Source organism: Somniosus microcephalus, unplaced genomic scaffold (assembly GCF_052327205.1).
Source record: "Somniosus microcephalus isolate GS21.2 unplaced genomic scaffold, FLI_Smic_1.0 unresolved_chr7, whole genome shotgun sequence".
Classification (NCBI taxonomy): Eukaryota; Metazoa; Chordata; class Chondrichthyes; order Squaliformes; family Somniosidae; genus Somniosus; species Somniosus microcephalus.
The window spans coordinates 4,748,178-4,772,453 of record NW_028225185.1 but is presented as its reverse complement, the minus strand read 5'-3'; the positions used below and the strand labels follow the sequence as shown (position 1 = coordinate 4,772,453).

The 24,276-nt window shown below is 53.1% G+C and overlaps 2 protein-coding genes across 13 annotated transcripts in view; one reads left to right on the top strand and one right to left on the bottom strand.

Annotated features, from left to right (window-relative positions):
* The window catches only part of LOC147086415 (tudor domain-containing protein 10-like), a 48,232-nt gene extending 40,514 nt beyond the window's left edge, over positions 1-7,718 (top strand). For 9 of the 11 annotated variants that reach the window (XM_085978510.1, XM_085978509.1, XM_085978505.1 and 6 more), the window contains one exon: positions 7,465-7,718. In XM_085978510.1, coding sequence (XP_085834636.1) covers positions 7,465-7,635 — 171 coding nt within the window. In that variant the 3' untranslated portion in view covers positions 7,636-7,718. Of the gene's footprint in view, positions 1-1,043; positions 1,151-7,464 lie in introns of those variants that run through there. The other 2 variants (XM_085978512.1, XM_085978514.1) reach the window with 2 other exon arrangements.
* LOC147086414 (ubiquitin-conjugating enzyme E2 Q1) overlaps positions 6,252-24,276 on the bottom strand; it is a 34,895-nt gene continuing 16,870 nt past the window's right edge. Inside the window, exons 4-13 of one of the 2 annotated variants that reach the window (XM_085978515.1) lie at positions 23,891-23,941; positions 22,575-22,715; positions 21,516-21,600; positions 19,556-19,616; positions 17,933-18,023; positions 14,784-14,842; positions 12,966-13,014; positions 10,447-10,551; positions 8,991-9,057; positions 6,252-6,813 (exon numbers count right to left, since the gene is read on the bottom strand). In XM_085978515.1, the coding sequence (XP_085834641.1) occupies positions 6,782-6,813; positions 8,991-9,057; positions 10,447-10,551; positions 12,966-13,014; positions 14,784-14,842; positions 17,933-18,023; positions 19,556-19,616; positions 21,516-21,600; positions 22,575-22,715; positions 23,891-23,941 (741 nt within the window). In that variant the 3' untranslated portion in view covers positions 6,252-6,781. The remainder of the gene's footprint in view (positions 6,814-8,990; positions 9,058-10,446; positions 10,552-12,965; positions 13,015-14,783; positions 14,843-17,932; positions 18,024-19,555; positions 19,617-21,515; positions 21,601-22,574; positions 22,716-23,890; positions 23,942-24,276) is intronic. The other variant, XM_085978516.1, reaches the window with a different exon arrangement.

Sequence of the window (24,276 nt, the reverse complement as noted above, 5' to 3'; positions counted from 1 at the left end):
CATGAACGTATTGGAGAGGGATCGAGAGAAAAAAACTGATCCCAACGCAAGGGGGTTGGAGCATAAAAGCAGGGAAGTCCTGCTACAACTGTACAGGGCGTTGATGAGACCACACCTGGAGTACAGCGTACAGTTTTGGTCTCCTTATTGAAGGAAGAATATACTTGCATTGGAGGCAGTTCAGAGACGATTCACTCGGTTGATTCCTGAGATGAGGGGGTTGACTTATGAGGAAAGGTTGAGCAGGTTGGGCCGATACTCATTGGAGTTTAGAAGAATGAGAGGTGGATCTTATTCTGAGGGGGCTCGACAAGGTAGATGCAGAGAGGATGTTTCCCCTCGTGGGGAAATCTAGAACTCGGGGGGGCACAGTCTCAGAATAAAGGGTCGCCCTTTTAGAACTGAGATGAGGAGGAATTTCTTCTGAGGGTCGTAAATCGGTGGAATTCTCTGCCCCGGAGAGCTGTGGAGGCTGGGTCATTAAATATATTTAAGGTGGAGAGAGAGAGATTTTTGCAAGATAAGGGAGTGAAGGGTTATGGGGAGCGGGCGGGGAAGTGGCTTTGAGCCAGAGATCAGCCGTGATCTTATTGAATGACGGAGCAGGCTCCAGGGGCCTATTCCTGCTCCTGATGAGCGACAGGAAGGTTAAGCTCTATGGTCGGGAACGGTGGTGGTTGCAGGGCAGGGGAGGGGAAAGAGAACGGGTCCTCCCTGAGAGGCAGTGAGTCTTGTTGAAGCATCCCTTTGCTGGGTGCGAGACTGTGTGAGCAGTGAATTATGGAGTGTGTGGAGACGCCAGGGGATGAGGCAAGGGTGGGAATGCCGGGGGCAGGAGCGAGGCTGGGAATGCCCGAGAACCGCAGGATTGAGGGCGGGAATGCCGAGAGATGGGGGAGAAGGCTGGGAGTTGCCTGATCAGTAACGATTCAGCTGCCTTCCAACCCTGGGGATGGGAAGATTCCCTCATTATCGGAGTGTCTGCACCCCCTTTACCTTCTGTGGACTAAGACAATTTTTGTGTTTTTTTTAATATATAAAAGCCCCACATCCTGAAATTTTCCATCACAGATGAGGATTGAAGGCCGCGCTGGCGAATGAACAAACCCGAAGACTGAGAATACAAAATAAAGGGTTATGAAATGCTAAACCGGAGTATGTGCTGATCACCCTCCATATTGTAGAGCTGGAACCCCTAGAGAAAGGGAAGTGGAGAAGGGCCAGAACACTGAATCCAGACCCTGTGGTATTTTAAGGAATTCCCACTTCACAAGCCCCGTTTGCTTCTGTCTCCAGCGCTCTCCGGTCCGCCTTTTCTGTATAAGTTTGTATTGTCGTGTCTGGGGTGTGCTGGCAGTGGATGAAGTCCCACCCATGTACCCACATCTGGATCGTTTGCTAGTGGGAGAACTCGAGCAAAAATATCCTCCCCCCCACCCACCCACCCACCCACCCACCCTTCTTCTCCTCCCCCTTCCTTCCTCTCACCCTTCCTCTCCCTCCCCCTTCCTCCCCCTCTCCTCCCTCCCTCCCTCCCTCTCCCTCCTCTCTCCCCTAAATGGCTTACCCCTTATCCTTAGACTATGACCCCTGGTTCTGGACTCCCCGGCCATCATAAACATCCTTCCTGCATCTAGTCTGTCCAGGCCTGACAGAATTTTATAGGTTTCGATGAGATCCCCTCTCAATCTTCTAAACTCCAGTGAGTATAAACCCAATCGACACAATCTCTCCTCATACGTCATTCCTGCCATCCCAGGCATCAGTCTGGTGAATCTTCGCTGCACTCCTTCCATGGCAAAAACGTCCTTCCTCAGGTAAGGCAACCAAAACTGCACACAATACTCAAGGTGCGGTCTCACCAAGGCCCTGTACAACTGTAGCAAGACATCCTTGTTCCTGTACTCGAACCCTCTTGCTACGAAGGCCAACATACCATTTGCCTTCTTAACCGCCTGCTGCACCTGCATGCTTACCTTCAGCGACTGGTGCACAAGAACACCCAGGTCTCTTTGCACTTCCCCTTCTCCCAATCTATTGCCATTCAAATAATAATCTGCCTTCCTGTTTTTGCCACCAAAGTGGATAACCTCACATTTATCCACATTATAGTGCATTTGCCATGTTTCTGCCCAATCACCCAATCTGTCCAAATCGTACTGGAGTTTCTCGACATCCTCCTCACAGCTTACCCTCCCACCCAGCTTTGTGTCATCTGCAAATTTGGAGATATTACATCCAATTCCCTCGTCCAGATCATTAATATATATTGTGAACAGCTGGGGTCCTAGGACTGATCCTTGCGGTACCCCACAAGTCACTGCCTGCCACTCGGAAAACGACCCGTTTATTCCAACTCTCTGCCAACCAGTTCTCTATCCAAGTCAATACCTTGCCCCCAATCCCATGTGCCTTAATTTTGCACGCTAATCTCTTATGTGGGACCTTATCGAAAGCCTTCTGAAAGTCCAAATACACCACATCCACTGGTTCTCCCTTATCTATTTTACCAGTTACATCCTCAAAAAATTCCAGTAGATTAGTCAAGCATGATTTACCTTTTGTAAATCCATGTTGACTTTGTCTGATCCTGTCACTACTTACCAGGTGCTCTGCTATTACATCTTTTATAATAGATTCTAGCATTTTCCCCACTACCGATGTCAGGCTTACCGGTCTATAATTCCCCACTTTTTCTCGACCACCTTTTTTGAATAGTGGGGTAACATTAGCTACCCTCCAATCCATGGGTACAGTTCCACTCTATCGCGTTCTGGAAGATGACCAGCAATGCATCTACTATTTCTAGGGCCACTTCCTGAAGTACCCTGGGGATTTATCGGCCTTCAGTCCCATCAATTTTCCTAACACCATTTCCCTACAAATACTGATTTCTTTCAGTTCCACCCTTTCATCAGACCCTATGTTCCCCAGCATCTCTGGGAGGTTATTTGTGTCCTCCTTTGTGAAGACAGAACCAAAGTATGAATTTAATTGGTCTGCCATTTCTTTGTTTCCCATTATAAATTCCCCTGATTCTGACTGCAAGGGACCTACGCTTGACTTCACCAATCTTTTCCTGACATCACCCCTGAACGGCCTGGCTCTAATTTTAAGGTGACGCCCCCTTGTTCCGGACTCCCCCCACCAGAGGAAATAGTTACTCTCTCTATCTAGCCTATCAAATCATTTAATCATAAAACAACCTTGATTAGATCACCCCTTAATAGCCTATACAACCTGTCCTAGTAATTTAACCCTTTTAGTGCCGGCTAGCATTCTGGTGAATCTGCGCTCCAAGACCAATAGATCCTTGCTGAGGTGCCTAGGACTGAACACACTGCTCCAGCTGCAGTCCAACGAGAGCTTTACACAACTGTAGCATAACTGGTTTTTAAAATTTGTTCATGGGATGTGGGTGTCGCTGGCAAGGCTGGCATTTAGTGCCCATCCCTAGTTGAGGTGGTGGTGGGGGTGAGCCGCCTTCTTGAACCACAGAGGGGCCGTTAAGAGTCACCAACATTGCTGTGGGTCTGGAGTCACATATCGGCCAGACCGGGTAATGGCGGCAGATTTCCTTCCCTAAAGGACATTGGTGAACCAGATGGGTTATGATGACAATCCAGTAGTTTCCACTGATTTTTTTAATGCCAGATTTAATTAATTGAATTTAAATCCCCCCCCCGCCATGGTGGGATTTGAACTCATGTCTCTGGATTACTAGTCCAGAGACATAACCACTATGCTACCGTACCCTATTTCCCCAACCACCATCTCCATCCCTCTCCTGAGCAACTGTGAGGCTGAACCAAACCATTCGCAACCTTGGTGTTGATTTTGACCCTGAAATGAGCTTCCGACTATATATCCGCTCCATCACCCAGACTGCCTACTTCCACCGTCGTAACTCAGCTCATCCACTGCTGAAACCCTCATCCATGCCTTTGTTACCTCCACACTTGACTATTCCAACGCACTCCTGGCTGGCCTCCCATATTCCACCCTACGTAAACTTGAGCTCATCCAACACTCTGCTGCCCCCATGTCCTACCTCACACCGTTCACCCATCACCCCGTCCTCTGCTGCCCCCGTGTCCTAACTCTCACCGAGTCCCGTTCACCTATCACCCCTGTCCTCTGCTGCCCGTGTTGTAACTCGCACCGAGTCCCATTCACCCATCACTGCCCCACACGCAGTCCCCGTCCCCTCTCGCACCGAATCCCGTTCACCCATCGCCCCCTGTGCTCACTGCCCCGTGTCCTAACTCACACCCCGTTCACCCATCACCCCGTGCTCACTGCCCCGTGTCCTAACTCACCCAGTCCCGTTCACCCATCACCCCGTGCTCACTGCCCCGTGTCCTAACTCACACCCAGTCCCGTTCACCCATCACCCCCTGTGCTCACTGCCCCGTGTCCTAACTCACCCAGTCCCGTTCACCCATCACCCCCTGTGCTCACTGCCCCGTGTCCTAACTCACACCCAGTCCCGTTCACCCATCACCCCCTGTGCTCACTGCCCCGTGTCCTAACTCGCACGGTGTCCCGTTCACCCATCACCCCCTGTGCTCACTGCCCCGTGTCCTAACTCGCACGGTGTCCCGTTCACCCATCACCCCCTGTGCTCACTGCCCCGTGTCCTAACTCACACCCAGTCCCGTTCACCCATCACCCCCTGTGCTCACTGCCCCGTGTCCTCACACCCAGTCCCGTTCACCCATCACCCCCTGTGCTCACTGCCCCGTGTCCTAACTCACACCCAGTCCCGTTCACCCATCACCCCCTGTGCTCGCTGACCTACTTTGGCTCCCGGTCCGGCAACGGCTTGATTTTAAAATTCTCATCCTTGTTTTCAAATCCCTCCGTGGCCTCTCCCTATCTCTAACATGCTCCGGAGGCTCTCCGAGATCTCTGCGCTCCTCCAATTCCGGCCTCTTGCGCATCCCCCGATTTCTATCACTCCACCATGGGTGGCCGTGCCTTCAGCCGCCTGGGCCCCGAGCTCTGGAATTCCCTCCCTAAACCTCTTCGCCTCCCTCTCCTCCTTAAAGACGCTCCTTAAAACCGACCTCTTTGACCAAGCATTTGGTCACCTGTCCTAATATCTCGTGGCTCGGTGTCAAATTTTGTGATAACACTCCTGCGAGACAGTGTATAAATGCAAATTATTTAGCTCATCATCACTGGTACATTTACCAACTGAGTCACGAGGAGGAGAGAGAGAGAAGCTCCAGGAAGACGGAAAACCTGGCACTACCCCCATTAATTGGATCAGGCGTGTTGTGGGAAACACAGCCAAAGTGGAATTGAGGTCGGCCGGCCCAGATACAGAAAGCTGTGCTCCCCACACAACCCAATCATAAATAGCAGAAAACGCTGGAAAAACTCAGCAGGCCAGGCAACATCCGTGGAGAGAAAATAGAGCCAACGTTTCGGGTCAAGACTAAAAAAGCACGGGAAATGAAATAGATTAAAAGGCCAGGCTAGGAGAGAACAAAAGAGAAGTGAAGAGACATTAAGAGGTATTCAAGACGAGGCGAGATGGTGATCGGACTAGTGGAGACAAAAGACGGCTCTAGATTAGGTGTGAAATGCGCTGGCAGAGTGGGAGACAGCTGCCATGTGGGAGAGAGAAAAAAAAGGGTGGGGTGGGGGGAAAAGGCCAAGACAAAGGTGTGGAAAAAAAAAGTTAAAATGTAATGGGGGCCCGACGTTATGATCTGAAATTGTTGAACTCGAGAGTCCGGAAGGCTGTAAAGTGCTTAATCTGAAGATGAGGTTCTGTTCCTCGAGCTTACGCTGAGCTTCCGTGGAACAATGCAAGAGGCCGAGGACGGTGAGGTCCGAGTGGGAACGGAGCGGTGAATTAAAATGACAGGCGACCGGAAGCTCGGGGGTGTTCCGCACAGCGGTCATACCAATCCAATCATATCTGCTCTTCAGCTGAAACCATCTGCCTGCGGGTAGCGTCTCCCTTACAGCACTTGGGAATGGAGACAAGAATCCAGTCAGCGTTGAACCCCCCCCCCCCCAAAAAAACCATCCAACCATTCGTCTCCACATCGAGACATTTGGGCCACCTCTCGGGGCAGTTCCAGCTCCTGGTCTTCCGCCCTCAAAACACCTGGGAGCGAGGAGGAAGACACACACCCACCCAGACGCGACTGTAGGCTTGGTTCCTGGCTACTGTGACCCCCCCGCCCCCACCTTACGCTCGACAGAGACACACACCAGGCAGGAAACAAAGAGGCTGCAGTCATTAATAAACTGTAATTATCAGGTCAGAAAGATACACATCCTCACAAAACCAGCATACATTTTAAACAAAAAAGGAGAAAAAGGTGCGTGTGAAGAGAGAAAAAATAAATTAACAGTCCACATTGATGCCTAGTTAGAGTGAGGTGGGGAGAGGGAGGGAGGGAAGGGAAGGAGGGCAAAAAAACAAAAAAAACTAGATGCAAAATTGATCCGAATCTATTCGAAATCCAGTTTACATGAAGTGGATTTAAGAGTCCGCAGGAGCAGGAGACCCAGTACAGGGCCTGGCGAGAGAAAGGAGTTGCAGTATTTGTCCACGAGTGTGCAGATGTATATTTGTATATACAGGTTTTTATTTTATAATAAGTAAATGATCCAAGGTTCCGGCTGAAGCCCGTTCGTCTCTCTCTCGGGGGGGGGGGGGGGGGGGGGGAAATAAAAGAGGCAGCTATCAATAAAATGGAGTTTTTTTTCCCAACTGGTGCAGCTTAATTGGTCCTAAAGCTCGTGGCCCCCGGCGCGGTTAGCCGTCCTCTTTGGGTGGCGTATACCAACCTGCGGGAAGAAAGAAGGCAAAAGTGGTCGATCGTATCAAACACTGTCGTCTCCTAGAGCTAGGAAATATAGGCTACAGTCAACCAGTCAAAATGGAGCAGAGCCCTTCTTGCTGATACCCACTGTACACAATCCCAATGGACCCAAACCCCTTCCCATTCACTCCCATTGTACACAATCCCAATGGACCCAAACCCCTTCCCATTCACTCCCATTGTACACAATCCCAATGGACCCAAACCCCTTCCCATTCACTCCCATTGTACACAATCCCAATGGACCCAAACCCCTTCCCATTCACTCCCATTGTACACAATCCCAATGGACCCAAACCCCTTCCCATTCACTCCCATTCTACACAATCCCAATGGACCCAAACCCCTTCCCATTCACTCCCATTCTACACAATCCCAAGTTCTATATATTTCCTAAACCAGGCAATAACACTGCAAAATTCCCAGCTTCTTCTTTGCTCATCAACCAATGGCTCCTACCAGAGGGAGCAAAATTCACAAACAAAATCTCTGAGGCTCAAACAGCAGGTTTGTGCCCGCTGTGTGTGATGTACAATAGTGGAGGAGTGTGCGACACCCCCCCACACAATGCACCTCAACACCAAGCTTAAAACCACCTGACATTTTCATTTCTCAGCCCAGGCGAACAGAACAGCACGGTTTCTGCCACATTTCGAGCAGGGCTGTCGAGGACACGAACAAGGAAACTGAGCTAAAGTCACCCAGACCGGTTTCTTTTACAGCCAACGGACAAGCAATCTGGGCTGGAAACAAACCAGGATGCAGAGGTGAAAGTACAGTTTACTAACTCAATGTGCCACCCAGCCTCGATAACGCAGAACTTATCTGTAAATCACATCAGGATCTAACAAATAAACCAGCAGACTGTTAGTGTTTCTGGGATTAATGTACTGAAACTAATGGGCAGTTAGACAGTGACAGACCTGTACCCCCAGTACTGTACCCCAGTGTTAGTGACAGACCTGTACCCACCAGTACTGTACCCCAGTGTTATACAGTGACAGAACTGTACCCACCGGTACTGTACCCCAGTGTTATACAGCGACAGACCTGTACCCACTGGTACTGTACCCCAGTGTTAGTGACAGACCTGTACCCACTAGTACTGTACCCGTTATACAGCAACAGACCTGTACCCACCAGTACTGTACCCGTGTTATACAGAGACAGACTTGTACTCACCAGTACTGTACCAGTGTTATACAGTGACAGACATGTACCCACTAGTACTGTACCCCAGTGTTACAGTGACAGACCTGTACCCCAGTGTTAGTGACAGACCTGTACCCACCAGTTCTGTACCCGTGTTATAGTGACAGACCTGTACCCACCAGTCCTGTACCCTAGTGTTATACAGCGACAGACCTGTACCCACCAGTACTGTACCCCAGTGTTACACAGTGACAGACCTGTACCCACCAGTACTGTACCCCAGTGTTATACAGAGACAGACCTGTACCCACCGGTACTAGTTCAAAGTGCTCTCTCCAGAGAGTCTGGAATTATATCACAGGACGTCATGTGCTGTTGAAATGGACAATTCGATAACAATGCCCAACCTTATCAAAGGAGTCGGGTAATATTTACATGGCCCCCCTATAATGTCAAAGCGTCTTAAAGCACTTGACACAATTAATTACTATATTTTTTGGGTAGCGCATCAACGGTTACGCAGGAAACGTCACAGACAACACCGAGGTGACTGACACTGGGAGAACACTCTGCTGTGTGACAAATACCCCACCCCCATGGGATCTTTAACATCCACCTCAACCACTGGGAGGGGCGGCAGAGTGCAGCGTCCCATCTGCAGAACAGCACCTCAGACCGCGCAGCACCCCTTCCGCGCTACACTGGGGCGTCAAGCCTCAATTATGGGCTCGAGCTCCTCGTGCGAGGCCCCCCCCCCCGCCGAGCATCAGGGCGCAGACAGGATCAGGCTGGGCTGTGATGCCCGCCACAGTCGAATATCTCTCAAACACTCACTGTCTGGGCTCACGCACGCAATGAGGCAGCACAGGGCAGCCGCAGAAGCTGCAACACAGCGAGAGCCACTGCCTGCAGGACGCAGAAGCCTCTAGAGTGGGGGAAATGGAAGGGGTTTGTAGTTTCAACCACGTTCAGTTCTGATCTGTCTCGTACCATTTTTCTCGTGAATCTGAACCAGCGACTTATAGGACTGCTGCGCCCGGGTCAGGCTGTACTGTGACTGGAAGAGAGGAGAAGACACGGTTTGTTAGAAAGGAGGACTTACATTTATCTAGCGCCTTTCACAACCCCGGGACATCCCAAAGCGCTTTACAGCCAATGAAGTATTTTTTTTATATGTGTACTCGCTGTTGTAATGTAGGAAACGCGGCAGCCAATTTGCACACAGCAAGCTCCCACAAACAGCAATGTGATAATGACCAGATAATCTGTTTCTTGGTGATGTTGGTTGAGGGATAAATATTGGCCCCAGGACACCGGGGAGAACGCCCCCTGCTCTTTAAAAATTAGTGGCCGTGGGATCTTTTACATCCACCTGAGGGGGCAGACGGGGCCTCGGTTTAACGTCTCATCCGAAAGACGGGAGCTCTGACAGTGCGGCGCTCCCTCAGTACCGCCCCTCCGACAGTTCGGCGCTCCCTCAGTACCGCCCCTCCGACAGTTCGGCGCTCCCTCAGTACCACCCCTCCAACAGTGCGGCGCTCCCTCGGTACCACCCCTCCGACACTCCCTCAGTACTGCCCCTCCGACAGTGCGGCACTCCCTCAGTACCGCCCCTCCGACAGTGCGGCGCTCCCTCAGTACTGCCCCTCCAACAGGGCGGCGCTCCCTCAGTACCGCCCCTCCGACACTCCCTCAGTACTGCCCCTCCGACAGTGCGGCGCTCCCTCAGTACTGCCCCTCCGACAGGGCGGCGCTCCCTCAGTACTGCCCCTCCGACAGTGCGGCGCTCCCTCAGTACTGCCCCTCCGACAGTGCGGCTCTCCCTCAGTACCGCCCCTCCGACAGTGCGGCGCTCCCTCAGTACTGCCCCTCCGACAGGGCGGCGCTCCCTCAGTACCGCCCCTCCGACAGGGCGGCGCTCCCTCAGTACCGCCCCTCCGACAGTGCGGCGCTCCCTCAGTACCGCCCTTCCGACAGGGCGGCGCTCCCTCAGTACTGCCCCTCCGACAGGGCGGCGCTCCCTCAGTACTTGTACTGGGAGTGTCGGCCTGGATTTTGTGCTCAAGTCCCTAGAGTGGGGCTCGAACCCACGACCTTCTGACTAAGTGGTGCTAGATTAAATGGATGGGCAAGAGTGGACATGGGCAGTGGGTAGAGTCCATGAGAGGGCAGAGCATGCGTGGGCTGTGGAGGGAGCAGGTTTCATGGACCAGGAGACTGTGGCCATGCATTACATTGAGACGGTACTGGAATGATGGGATGTCTAATTTGCTTTTGGGGTACTTGAGCGTTACAGTAGACACTGACGAGTTCAGCTGCTGGGCGGAGGGCACTGGGATGATTTCCACCACTCCCCCCCACACGACGCCCCCATTAACCGCACGATGTTACTAGTAATAAGAAGTGGAGACCACAGGGGATTGTCCCACGATCTCTTGATCCGTACCTCCCTTACCTTATTGGCTCCGAACTGAATCCTCGCTTTTCCTTTCACCAGCGTTGCACTGATCTGCATAATGACGGACTCGATGGAGTAAGCGCTACTCCAGCCCTGAGGAAGGGGGGGGGGTGTGTGAAAAAAGGGTAACGACAGCAAAAAGTAAAGAAGGTTAAGCCTGGCACACGCAGAGGGTCGTGTGCGGTCGATATGGACACTCCGGTAACATGGAGCAACCTCATCCCATGAGTCAGAAGTTATCACTGCACAGAGAGATAGTAATAGGAACAGGAGGAGGTCCATTCAGCCCCTCGAGTGTGTTGCACAGGAACAGGAGAAAGCCATTCAGCCCCTCGAGCCTTTTACATTACTGAGGAGGCCGTTCAGCCCCTCGAGCCTGTTACACAGGAACAGGAGGAGGCCCATTCAACCCCCTCAAGCCGGTTACACAGGAACAGGAGGAGGCCGTTCAGCCCCTCAAGCCCATTAGAAAGGAACAGGAGGAGGCCCATTCAGCCCCTCGAGCCTGTTACATTAGGAACAGGAGGAGGCCATTCAGCCCCTCGAGCCTGTTACACAGGAACAGGAGGAGGCCCATTCAGCCCCTCGAGCCTGTTACACAGGAACAGGAGGAGGCCATTCAGCCCCTCGAGCCTGTTCTGCCATTCAATGAGATCACGGCTGAGCTGCGACTTAACTCCGCATCTGCACCTTTGCTTCATATCCCTTAATACCTTTGGTTAATAAAAAAAACAATTCAGATTTAAAATTAACAATTGCCCCGGCATCAATTGCCATTTGCGGAAGAGAGTTCCAAACTTCTACCACCCTTTGTGTGTAGAAGTGTTTCCTAACTTCACTCATGAAAGGTCTGACTCTAATTTTTAGACTCTGCCCCCTAGTCCTAGACTCCCCAACCAGCGGAAATAGTTTCTCTCTCTCTCTGCGTAATTTGCATTCCATACGGGGCTATGTAAATGTTAAGAAATGCCACAAACCACACAGAGAACTCTCTGCTCCACTGCTAATGCCATCCCGCAACCTCCCCCACCTTTAGTCGCCCTCTGAACCACTTCTGGAAGGGTCCCCAGAGTTCAGCGTCTCATCTGCAGAACGGCACCTCCGATAGCGCAGCACTCCTTCAGCACTGCCCTGGAGCTTCAAGCCTGGATTATGGGCTCGAGCTCCTAGCGTGAGGAGCCCCAAGCATCAGGTGAAGAGAGGATCGGGCTGGGATGCACACCGCAGTCGAATATCCCTCCCGCACTCCCCCGCCGAGGCTCGCACCGGCAGAGAGGCCGCTTGGTTGAGGCAGCCTGTAGGCCCTGTACCCCCAGCGACAGCCGCTGCCTGCAGGATACAAATCTCGAGCTCACTGCTCAACAGTCGGAGGCCATTTTGAAGCGTACGGTGCCGTCGTGGCCATGGTACTGGACTCGTAATCCAGAGAATGGTTGATCAAATGCCACTGCGGCTGTTTTGAGAAGTGACCGTGAAGCTGTTGGATTGTCGTGAAAACCCAACGGGTTCACTAATGTCCTTTAGGGAAGGAAATCTGCTGTCCTTACCCGGTCTGGCCGATATGTGACTCCAGACCCACAGCAATGTGGTTGACTCTTAAACTGCCGTCTGTGGTAGCCCAGCAAGCCCCTCAGTTTGTATCAAACTGTTACATCATAGGCCGCGAAATTTGGTCCGTTAGCGCCTGGCGGGGGCGCCAAGGGGTTAGCGCCCGGGCGCGGCGAATGCAGCAACGCCCGCGAACCTCAGTGCTGGTTTCGTGCCTGGGCCTCCTGCGCCTCGCAGATCGTGACGTCATGAAGTGCGCAGCGCCCCGTATGGAAAACGGACTCTCTCGCCCCCAACGCCAGCAAGACGAGGCGGCGCCGTGAACTCGGCTGGCCGCTTCGGGAGCGACAATTAAAAAAAGGGACTGCTTTTCGGCTTGCGCAGCCTTTATTATTTGCGCCCGCCTGGTGCCCGCGCAAAGTTTTTAAACGTTTCATTGTGAGTGCGTGTTTGGGGCTGTAATGGGCAGTCGCCCGGGTCGCCTTGCAAAACAGAACCGAGGACAACTAGCTGGTGCAGCATCAATGGCCTTCCCCTTTAAGCGAGGGAAGCAGCCTCGGTGATGGCAGCGTGCTGTTCACAATGCGCTCGAAACTGTTCAGCGCTCCGGGTCTACCGCCCCGCTCTCGGACTTCAGCGCCCCAAGGCAAGTGGTTCTCCCCATATCCCTTGATCCCTTTAGCCTTAAGAAATATATCCAACTCCTTCTTGAATATATTTAATGAATTGGCCTCCACTGCCTTCTGTGGTAGAGAATTCCACAGGTTCCCCACTCTCTGGGTGAAGAAATTCCTCCTCATCTCTGTCCTAAATGGCTTACCCCTTATCCTTAGACTGTGACCCCTGGTTCGATGGGCCAAATGGCCCCCTTTCAGCGTAAAACCGACAGCACAGAGAGGGGTCAAACTGCCAAGTGAGGGGAGAAGAGGGTTTTCTACTCGAATGACTCACTCACTCACCTGTTTCGTAAGGAGTTCCATGCAAATTGCTCCCCCTCCAAGGACGTAACTGTGAGGAGAAGATGGGCAGAGGTGAGGGATTGTGGAGAGGAATTTTAAACAGAGACACTTGCCTGGATGAGTGCAGCTCCAACAACACTCGAGAAGCTCGACACCATCCAGGACAAAGCAGTCCGCTTGATCGGCACCCCATCCACCGCCTTAAACATTCACTCCCTCCACCACCAGCGTACCGTGGCTGCAGTGTGTACCATCTACAAGATGCACTGCAGCAACTCGCCAAGGCTTCTTCGGCAGCACCTCCCAAACCAGCCACCTCTTCCCCCTAGAAGGACAAGGGCAGCAGGCGTGCGGGAACACCGCCACCTCCAAGTTCCCCTCCAAGTCACACACCATCCCGACTTGGAACATAGAAGATAGGAGCAGGAGTCGGCCATTCGGCCCCTCGAGCCCAGGAGGCCATCCGAGTCTGAGCCGAGACTGTTGAGTGTCGGCAGGCTATTCCTCCATGGGGTTCTGCACCAACTCCGATCCCAGCTGACTTGTGCACACACAGCAGAGAAGGAGGCCATTCGGCTCCTCGAGCCTGCTCCGCCATTCAATGAGATCATGGCTGATCATCCAAATTCAGTACCCTGTCCCTGCTTTCTCCCCATACCCCTTGAGCCTTAAGAAATATATCTAACTCCTTCCTGAATATATTTAATGAATTGGCCTCAACTGCCTTCTGTGGTAGAGAATTCCACAGGTTCACCACTCTCTGGGTGAAGAAATTCCTCCTCATCTCTGTCCTAAATGGCTTACCCCTTATCCTTAGACTGTGACCCCTGGTTCTGGACTCCCCCCGCCATCGGGAACATCCTTCCTGCATCTAGTCTGTCCAGGCCTGTTAGAATTTTATAAGTTTCAATGAGATCCCCTCTCATTCTTCTAAACTCCAGCGAGTAGAAGCCCAATCGACCCAATCTCTCCTTGGAAATATATCGGGCCGTTCCTTCATCGTCACTGGGTCAAAATCCTGGAACTCCCTCCCTAACAGCACTGTGGGAGCGCCTTCACCACACGGACTGCAGCGGTTCAAGAAGACGGCTCACCTCCACTTTCTCGAGGGCAATCAGGGATGGGCAATAAATGCCGGCCTCGCCAGCGACGCCCACATCCCATAAACTAATTTTAGAAAAAGTAACTCTCGGAGGCGAGAACCCGTCCAGTGACGCGTCACATCCAGTGAATTACTCCAACCTGCGATGGCTTGTGCAGATAAATGCCGCAGCCATTTGGCGAACACAGCAAGATCCCACAATCAGCAAATGGCCGGTTGATTCGGTCTACTGATGGCGTTGCCCGAGACAGGAATGTTGATCAGGGCGCCTGGGGTGCTCCCTGCTCTCCCATTAATCCCGTGTGATCTTTACTATCCACCCGAACAGGCAGACACGGGGGTGGGGGGGGTCTCTGTTTAACGTCTCAACTGAACAGCGCCTCTGACAATGCAGCACTCCCTCTGTACTGAAATGCCAGCCTCGATTATGGGCTCAAGCGTCTGAGAGTGGGGCTTCGAAGCACCTTTTGACTCAGAGACAGGATTAAGCGGTCAATGTAAATGAGTAAAATGACTTCCGCCATCGATTTCTGATCGACTGGACATATCTGAAGAGATTAAATGGGTGGGTAGAGCCCATGAGGGGAAGAGGAGGCTGTGATTCCTGGCATCGCAGACAGAACAGCACCCGCCTCATTGGAAAATCGCTGCTCCCGAACGGTTGGCCATTCCCCACATTTAAAACAGGCAACAAGACAGGAAACGGCAGTACTCACCCCCCAGACAGCACTGGAGATACGACCCGTACAAAGGGTGGGTCAAAAGGGAAATTATCCTGGGAGAGAACAGGAGAACATGTCAGATACTCAGCCCGTGCCCCATTATCAAACTGAGAAAGTACATTCACCCCATCAAACCCGTTCAATCGCCTCCCACAGCCCGTGTACACTCTTCCCCCATCATGGACTCTCCCCCACCTGTTCAATCTCCTCCCACAGCCCAATCATAAGAATCATAGGAACAGGAGGAGGCCATTCAGCCCCTCGAGCCTGTTACACGGGAAAAGGAGGAGGCCCATTCAGCCCCTCGAGCCTGTTCACAGGAACAGGAGGAGGCCCATTCAGCCCCTCGAGCCTGTTCACAGGAACAGGAGGAGGCCCATTCAGCCCCTCGAGCCTGTTACACAGGAACAGGAGGAAGCCCATTCAGCCCCTCGAGCCTGTTCACAGGAACAGGAGGAGGCCCATTCAGCCCCTCGAGCCTGTTACACAGGAACAGGAGGAGGCCCATTCAGCCCCTCGAGCCTGTTACACGGGAAAAGGAGGAGGCCCATTCAGCCCCTCGAGCCTGTTACACAGGAACAGGAGGAGGCCCATTCAGCCCCCTCGAGCCTGTTACACAGGAACAGGAGGAGGCCTATTCAGCCCCTCGAGCCTGTTCACAGGAACAGGAGGAGGCCCATTCAGCCTCTCGAGCCTGTTACACAGGAACAGGAGGAAGCCCATTCAGCCCCTCGAGCCTGTTACACAGGAACAGGAGGAAGCCCATTCAGCCCCTCGAGCCTGTTCGCAGGAACAGGAGGAGGCCCATTCAGCCCCTCGAGCCTGTTACACAGGAACAGGAGGAAGCCCATTCAGCCCCTCGAGCCTGTTACACAGGAACAGGAGGAGGCCCATTCAGCCCCTCGAGCCTGTTACACGGGAAAAGGAGGAGGCCCATTCAGCCCCTCGAGCCTGTTACACAGGAATAGGAGGAGGCCCATTCAGCCCCTCGAGCCTGTTACACAGGAACAGGAGGAAGCCCATTCAGCCCCTCGAGCCTGTTCACAGGAACAGGAGGAGGCCCATTCAGCCCCTCGAGCCTGTTACACAGGAACAGGAGGAGGCCCATTCAGCCCCTCGAGCCTGTTACACGGGAAAAGGAGGAGGCCCATTCAGCCCCTCGAGCCTGTTACACAGGAACAGGAGGAGGCCCATTCAGCCCCTCGAGCCTGTTACACAGGAACAGGAGGAAGCCCATTCAGCCCCTCGAGCCTGTTCGCAGGAACAGGAGGAGGCCCATTCAGCCCCTCGAGCCTGTTACACAGGAACAGGAGGAAGCCCATTCAGCCCCTCGAGCCTGTTACACAGGAACAGGAGGAAGCCCATTCAGCCCCTCGAGCCTGTTACACAGGAACAGGAGGAGGCCCATTCAGCCCCTCGAGCCTGTTACACGGGAAAAGGAGGAGGCCCATTCAGCCCCTCGAGCCTGTTACACGGGAAAAGGAGGAGGCCCATTCAGCCCCTCGAGCCTGTTACACAGGAACAGGAGGAGGCCCATTCAGCCCCCTCGAGCCTGTTTCACAGGAACAGGAGGAGGCCTATTCAGCCCCTCGAGCCTGTTCACAGGAACAGGAGGAGGCCCATTCAGCCCCTCGAGCCTGTTACACAGGAACAGGAGGAGGCCCATTCAGCCCCTCGAGCCTGTTACACGGGAACAGGAGGAGGCCCATTCAGCCCCTCGAGCCTGTTACACAGGAACAGGAGGAGGCCTATTCAGCCCCTCGAGCCTGTTACACAGGAACAGGAGGAAGCCCATTCAGCCCCTCGAGCCTGTTACACAGGAACAGGAGGAGGCCCATTCAGCCCCTCGAGCCTGTTACATAGGAACAGGAGGAGGCCCATTCAGCCCCTCGAGCCTGTTACATAGGAACAGGAGGAGGTCCATTCAGCCCCTCGATCCTGTTACACAGGAACAGGAGGAAGCTCATTCAGCCCCTCGAGCCTGTTACACAGGAACAGGAGGAGGCCCATTCAGCCCCTCGAGCCTGTTACACAGGAACAGGAGGACGCCCATTCAGCCCCTCGATCCTGTGACACAGGAACAGGAGGAGGCCCATTCAGCCCCTCAAGCCTGCTCCGCCATTCAATGAGATCACGGCTGATCTGTGACCCAACTCCATCTACCCGCCTTTGCCCCATATCCCTGAATACCTCTTGGTTAACAAAAAGCTACCAATCTCAGATTTAAAATTAACAATTGACCCAGCATCAATTGCTGTTTGCAGAAGAGAGTTCCAAACTTCTACCACCCTTTGTGTGTAGAAGTGTTTCCTAATTTCACTCCTGAAAGGTCTGGCTCTAATTTTTAGACTCTGCCCCCTAGTCCTAGACTCCCCAACCAGTGGAAATCGTTTCTCTCTATCTGTTCCCCTTAATATCTTGAAAACTTGGATCAGATCACCCCTTAACCTTCTAAATTCTAGGGAATACAACCCTAGTTTGTGTAATCTCTCCTCGTAACTTAACCCTTGGAGTCCGGGTCTCATTCTGGTAAATCTACGCTGCACTCCCTCCGAGGCCAATATATCCTTCCTAAGGTGTGGTGCCCAGAACTGCTCACAGTGCTCCAGGTGTGGTCTAACCAGGGTTTTGTTCAGCTGCAGCATAACTTCTACCCCCTTGTATTCTAGGCCTCTAGATACAAAGGCCAGCATTCCATTAGCCTTTGATTATTCTCTGTACCTGTTCATGACGTTTTAATGATCTATGTACCTGGACCCCCCCAAGTTTCTTCGGACCTCCACTGTTTTTAGCTTTCACCAGTTAGAAAAATCACATTCCCCCATCAGGTTTCTATCCGGCTCCTTTTGGAAACCGCCTCGGCTATTTTGCTGGGAGCCTGTTCCTTCGAACATTGTGCGTGTCGCCTGAATCCAGCCAGCTTTAGCTTCAGACTGCACACCAGCCTGAATCAAAGCTCTCCCGCTTGGAGTTCGGCAAGACACGCGCAAGAAGGGCCCGCCGCACGGCAGAATTCCAATGCTCAAAGTCCCGTGGTGGGATTTGCAACACAACCACGACACCACCAGAGCCGGTGAGAAAAGGGTGAACCCTACTGGCCAACCTAGGACTGCAGCTACCTCGCATCCTTTCCGGGTACTTACTTTAAAAGAGAAATTTAACAAAATAAAGTCGACTCCTTCTTTTTCTTTGAGTATCTGGAGGTCATTATGCAAAGCGCTGTCTTGATCAACTCTGCAAGCAGAAACGGCCAAAGTCAGTCAGAGAGCGCCACACAGCCGGCCCACGCCCCCACCCCCTCCCCGCTTCAGCCAACCAGAGCAGAGGTCACAGTTCACAGCCCCCCCACGCTCAGACTTGACGCTGCTGCATAAAGGATGGGTGCACGACCCTCGAGCGAGGGACGAAGGTCGCCGTCGTTCCCCACCCCCCCATCACCACTTTTACATTCCCGTTACCGGTGACCGCGCGCTCTCTTCCTACGCATCCAGCCGGGACTCACGCGGGTACAGGAATCCCCCAATAGTTTCTCTTCTCCAGCCCATGGATCGCCAACAAAAAAAATCGGCAACCTGTTCAATGAGATCATGGCTGATCTTCGACCTCAACTCCACTTTCCCGCCCGATCCCCATATCCCTCGATTCCCCGAGAGTCCAAAAATCTATCGATCTCAGCCTTGAATATACTCAACGACTGAGCCTCCACAGCCCTCTGGGGTAGAGAATTCCAAAGATTCACCGCCCTCTGAGTGAAGAAATTCCTCCTCATCTCAGTCCTCAATGGCCGACCCCTTATCCTGAGACTGTGACCCCTGGTTCTAGACTCTCCAGCCAGGGGGAAACAGCCTCTCAGCATCTACCCTGTCAATCCCCCTCAGAATCTTATGTTTCAATTAAATCCCCTCTCATTCTTCTAAACTCCAGAGAGTATCGGCCCATTCTACACAATCTCTCATCATAGGACAATCCCTCTCATCCCAGGAATCAATCTAGTGAACCTTCATTGCACCGCCTCTAAGGCAAGTATGTCCTTCCTTACGGAAGGAGACCAAAACTGTGCACAGTACTCCAGGTGTGGCCTCACCAAAGCCTTATAGAATTGCAGCAAGACTTCCTCACTCTTATACTCCAACCCCCTTGCAATAAAGGCCAACATACCATCTGCCTTCCGAACTGCTTGCTGTACCTGCACGTTAATCTCCGTGATTCAAGGTGGCTTCCGACACCACAGTCACCCAATGAGTTGAAGGCGGGATTACCGAATCCTCTCCATTCTGGCCGGGAATAGTGGAGTCACCATATGCAGCCGCCTCTCCCAATCCCGGTTTTGTATCGCGGGGAGCCCCCCCCCCCCACACGAACCGAGGCGAGACGCCCCTGCCCACCCACCCCCCCCCCCCCCACCCCGAGCTCACTTTGCCCACGAGTGGGGAAGGGGGCAGAGAGAGAGACCATCACCATCCCATTGCTCTGGGTTGCCTTGCACCCCTGGGCGGCAGAAAGGTCACGGCCTGACTTCTGACCGTCCCCTCAGGGTGACCTTTGACACGGCCCCAACCACCCAGCCCGCCATCTTGGATTGAGCCAACAGAGGCAGCCATATTGGAACCTTCCTCAGTGGCGGGGGGGAAGAGACACTGCGGTCACACGACAGGCGACGGGACGGTTATCACCCCTTTGCCCAGTTGCCAGGACATTAGACACCTTGCACACTCGGAACTACAAATTTTAACAATTATATTCGAAGGTGGGGTGAAATCACTTACTTTAGGATTTTTACGTTCCAGTCATACAGGCTGTCGTTGACGAGTTCAACTGCATAGTTTCCTATTGGGCAAAAGAACAAGCCAATCAGCATCCGGCGCCAAGGGACCGTCTCCAAATTCGACATTCCCCAATGTGCAACTTTTCAATTCGCTCTCTTCCCCTGAACACCCCGCCCCCCCCCCCTTCCCCAAACCTTTTAATGTCCTCCCCTCCCTAGGAGGTGCCGACTTCTTGCTGGGGTACAGGCTCCACGCGCTTGACACGGGTTTAGACGCCCGACTGTTTGACTGCAGTGGGCATCGCAGCAGGGATTGGATCCCGTCTTCGCCACTGTTCACTCCCACTTTTATCTCGGGTGCACGGTCCCTTTAACTGGCCACGCAGCCCGTTCAAAATTTTGTGCATGCGCAGTTTATAAAAGCCGGTGAGCGGCCTGCGCGGGGCCTCCTGACCACGCAGCTTAGTGGGAGCGTTGGTCCTGGCCCCCCCTGGCCCGACATCCCCCCCGCCAACTAGTATTTGAAAGCAAGCATGACTGCACAGCGATCAGGAACAGGAAGCCCAGCTAAGTTACGATGATGAACTTCAGTGATATGGAGAAGCTGGGGTTGTTCTCCTTAGAGCAGAGAAGGTTAAGAGGAGATTTGACAGAGGCGTTCAAAATCACAAAGGGTTTCGATAAGAGTAAATAAGGAGAAACTGGCAGGAGGGTCGGTAACCAGAGGACACAGATTTAAGATAATTGGCAAAAGTGCCAGAGGGGGCGATGAGGAGAATTATTTTTTAACGCAGCGAGTTGTTACGATCTGGAATGCGCTGCCTGAAAGGGCGGTGGGAGCAGATTCAATAGTAACTTTCAAAAGGGAATTGGAGAAATACTTGAAAAAGGAAAAATTTGCAGGGCTGTGGGGAAAGAGCAGGGTGGAGTGGGACTAATTGGAGAGCGCGTTCAAAGAGCCGGCACAGGCACGATGGGCCGAATGGCCTCCTTCTGTGCTGTGTGCGCACAAGTCAGCTGGGATCTGAGTTGGCGCAGAACCCCATGGGGGAATGCAAATGGTATGTTGGCCTTCGTAGCGAGAGGATTCGAGTACAGGAACAAGGATGTCTTGCTGCAGTTGTACAGGGCCTTGGTGAGACCGCACCTTGAGTATTGTGTGCAGTTTTGGTCGCCTTATCTGAGGAAGGATGTTCTTGCCATGGAGGGAGTGCAGCGAAGATTCACCAGGCTGATACCTGGGATGGCAGGAATGACGTATGAGGAGAGATTGGGTCGATTGGGCTTATACTTGCTGGAGTTTAGAAGAATGAGAGGGGATCTCATTGAAACGTATAAAATTCTAACAGGACTGGACAGACTAGATGCAGGAAGGATGTTCCCGATGGCCGGGGAGTCCAGAACCAGGGATCACAGTCTAAGGATAAAGGGTAAGCCATTTAGGACAGAGATGAGGAGGAATTTCTTCACCCAGAGAGTGGTGAACCTGTGGAATTCTCTACCACAGAAGGCAGTTGAGGCCAATTCATTAAATATATTCAAGAAGGAGTTGGATATATTTCTTAAGGCTAAAGGGATATGGGGAGAAAGCAGGGACAGGGTACTGAGTTTGGATGATCAGCCATGATCTCATTGAATGGCGGAGCAGGCTCGAGGGGCCGAATGGCCTCCTTCTGTGCTGTGTGTGCACAAGTCAGCTGGGATCAGAGTTGGCGCATAACCCCATGGGGGAATAGCCTGCCGACACTGAACAGTCTCGGCTCAGACTCGTATGGCCACCTGCGTGAGGAAAGTGTACTGCACCCCCCCCCCCCACCACTAGCGTCAGGGTCTGGGGCGGGCGGATGTGCAGCCAAAATGTATATAGAATGTAAATACTGTCGGCGAATGAAACTGGTGTAATCCCGGGCCCATGCGACACAATCAACGAGTTAACGATTCAGTGAGCAGCGTCTCCTTACCCGCTTTAAAACTCTCTGACCGGTAAATGTCCCTGAGCTCTTTCATAAGTCGGTCAGTGGCCTGAACAGACCCGGACACTGCCCCCTGCGAAAAAAAAGCGAGATCATCAACATCACCAGGAAACCTTCGGCCGCGCGAACGTTACCTTGGTTTAACGCCTCCGGACTGCTCCCTCGGACCGTTTCTTCAGGTCAGCTCCAAGTGGCCAGGTGTTTGGCCCCAGTCTGCTGCAGTCCAGCTCTCCCTGACCCTCTCCTACCGCTCCATCAACTTGGACTGATACAGCAGCTTTAACACAGTAAAATGTCCCAGGGCGCTCCACAGGAGCGGAAATCAGTCAAAATTTGACACCGAGCCACATAAGGAGATATTAGGGGCAGGTGATCAAAAGCTGGGTCAAAGAGGTCGGTTTTAAGGAGCGTCTTAAAAGGAGGAGAGAGAGGCGGAGAGGTTTAGGGAGGGAATTCCAGAGCTCGGGGCCCAGGCAGCTGAAGGCACGGCCGCCAATGGTGGAGCGATGGAAACCGGGGGATGCGCGAGAGGCCAGAATTGGAGGAGCGGCGAGATCGCGGCTCCTTCTCTCAGAGCCGGTAACCCATCGCGCACAGTGGCGTTCAAATCTACGGGCCGCAAGCTCAGTGCGCCGGGGGTCGACGGCACAGCAAATAGCCGCCCGCCCCTCTCCTGAAGGCGCAGAGTCTTGCTGGGGTCCGGGGGGGGGGGGGGGCGGGGGTGCTCTCCACGGGGACAGGATACTGGGGTGGTGGGGGGCGGACCACAAGCTTCATCCTGCCCCTCTGGTCACCCTGCATCCGCACTTCCCAGCTCCAACCGGGAACGGGAACCCCATCTGGCTTACCGCTCCACCAACGCCACCCGCCCAATGACCAGACACCTACCCCCCCGAGGCCGAGATCACCCAACATCCGGCAACGGAACCTGGGATCTTGCTGTTCCTTGGGGCTCACTACCGCCCCCTGGCGTTTAAACACGTCACGCGCGCCACAAAGCAGAAGTCACAGTAACTCAGGTAGTCGAAGTCCCCTACAGACACGTACATTTAGGTAATCCTGCCTCTGGTTCTTTTTTATCTTCTCCAATATAGCCAGGTTTTCCTTTCCGATTCCTTCGTCCTCGGATTTCTTGCCCTCCGCTGGCTCTTCCTCCTTCATCTCGTAATGGTCCAGGTCCTCGTTGTCCTGAGGGAGCAGAGCAGGAGCGGTGAGACACCGGCAGGGCCCTTGCCCCTCAACTCGCCTCTTTCGATTGTCTCCTCTTCCCCCCCCACCCCACCTTGTCCGCTCACCTCCATCCCCCGCCAGTCTGCGCGGGCAGCATTACACAGAACGTACGGCACAGAAACAGGCCATTCGGCCCATCGAAACATAGAAGATAGGAGCAGGAGTAGGCCATTCGGCCCCTCGAGCCTGCTCCGCCATTTAATGAGATCATGGCTGATCATCCAAATTCAGTACCTGGTCCCTGCCTTCTCCCCATATCCCTTTAGCCTTAAGAAATATATCTACTTCCGCGCCGGTGTTTATGCCCCACACCAGCCCTCTCCTCATCTCACCCAGTCAACATATTCCTTTCTCCCGCATGTGAATGCATCTACGCTGTTCGTCTCAACCACTCCCTGTGGGAGCGAGTCTCACATTCTCACCACTCTCTGGGTGAAGAAGTTTCTCCTGAATTCCCGATTGGATTTATTAGTGACTGTCTTATATTGATGGCCCCTAGTCCTGGTCTCCCACCCTACAAGTGGAAACATCTTCTCCAGCCTGCACGGAGAAAGATACTTGGAGAGGGGAACGGAGTCTGTCCCCGGGGTGGGGTCGGGAGACAGCACCAATCTTTCCCCCCGACTCGCAAGGGAATCAGGAGCACACAGCACGATCCCACGCTCAGCTCAAAGGCCAGTGCCAATAGACTAGGCTAGTATTCCCTCCAGTATACAAGATTAAGGGCCGATCTAATCGAGATGATTGAAGGATTCGATGGGGTAGAGACAGAAACTATTTCCTCTGGTGGGGGGAGTCACTTTAAAATTAGAGCCAGGCTGTTCAGGGGTGATGTCAGGAAGCAGTTCTTCACACAAAGGCGAGTGGAAATCTGGAACTCTCTCCCCCGAAAGGCTGGGAGGTCAATTGAAATTTTTAAGACCGAGATGGATCGATTTTTGTTGGGTAAAGGGATTGAGGGTTACAGAACCAAGGCGGGTCGATGGAGCCAAGATACAGGATCATCCGTGATCTCACTGAATGGTCTAGTCTGCGCAACCTGTCCTCAGAATTTAACCCCCCCCCCTCATTCTGGCCTGTCCGTGCTGCAAACCCCCTCATTGATCAAGGGCTGGGGTTGAAGGCGGCCTCACCTCTGCCATCTCCTCGTCCTCCTCCTCAGATGTCACATCATCGCGTGTGCTCTGAAAAACAAAGATAGAGAGAGAGAAAGAAATCCTCAACTCGGCACCTGCTCACAAAACGGCCGCACGGACACACAACACCCGCTCGCTCACGAGGGAACGCATAGCATCCTGCCAGGCAATGGGCTGGCAAGGCGACAAATGCCCAATCTTGGACAAGCCCGCTCGGAGAGGCGCCACGTGCAAATCTGCACCCCGCCAATCCCCCACCCCTTCCCCCAAGGCATTATCTCATCAGATGGTCAGTCGGAATATGGGACATGACTCATGCGGGTCGGAGGGAAGAGGATTAACAAAAAAAAAAAAATAGGAAGTCATATACCATCGTAGCCCAA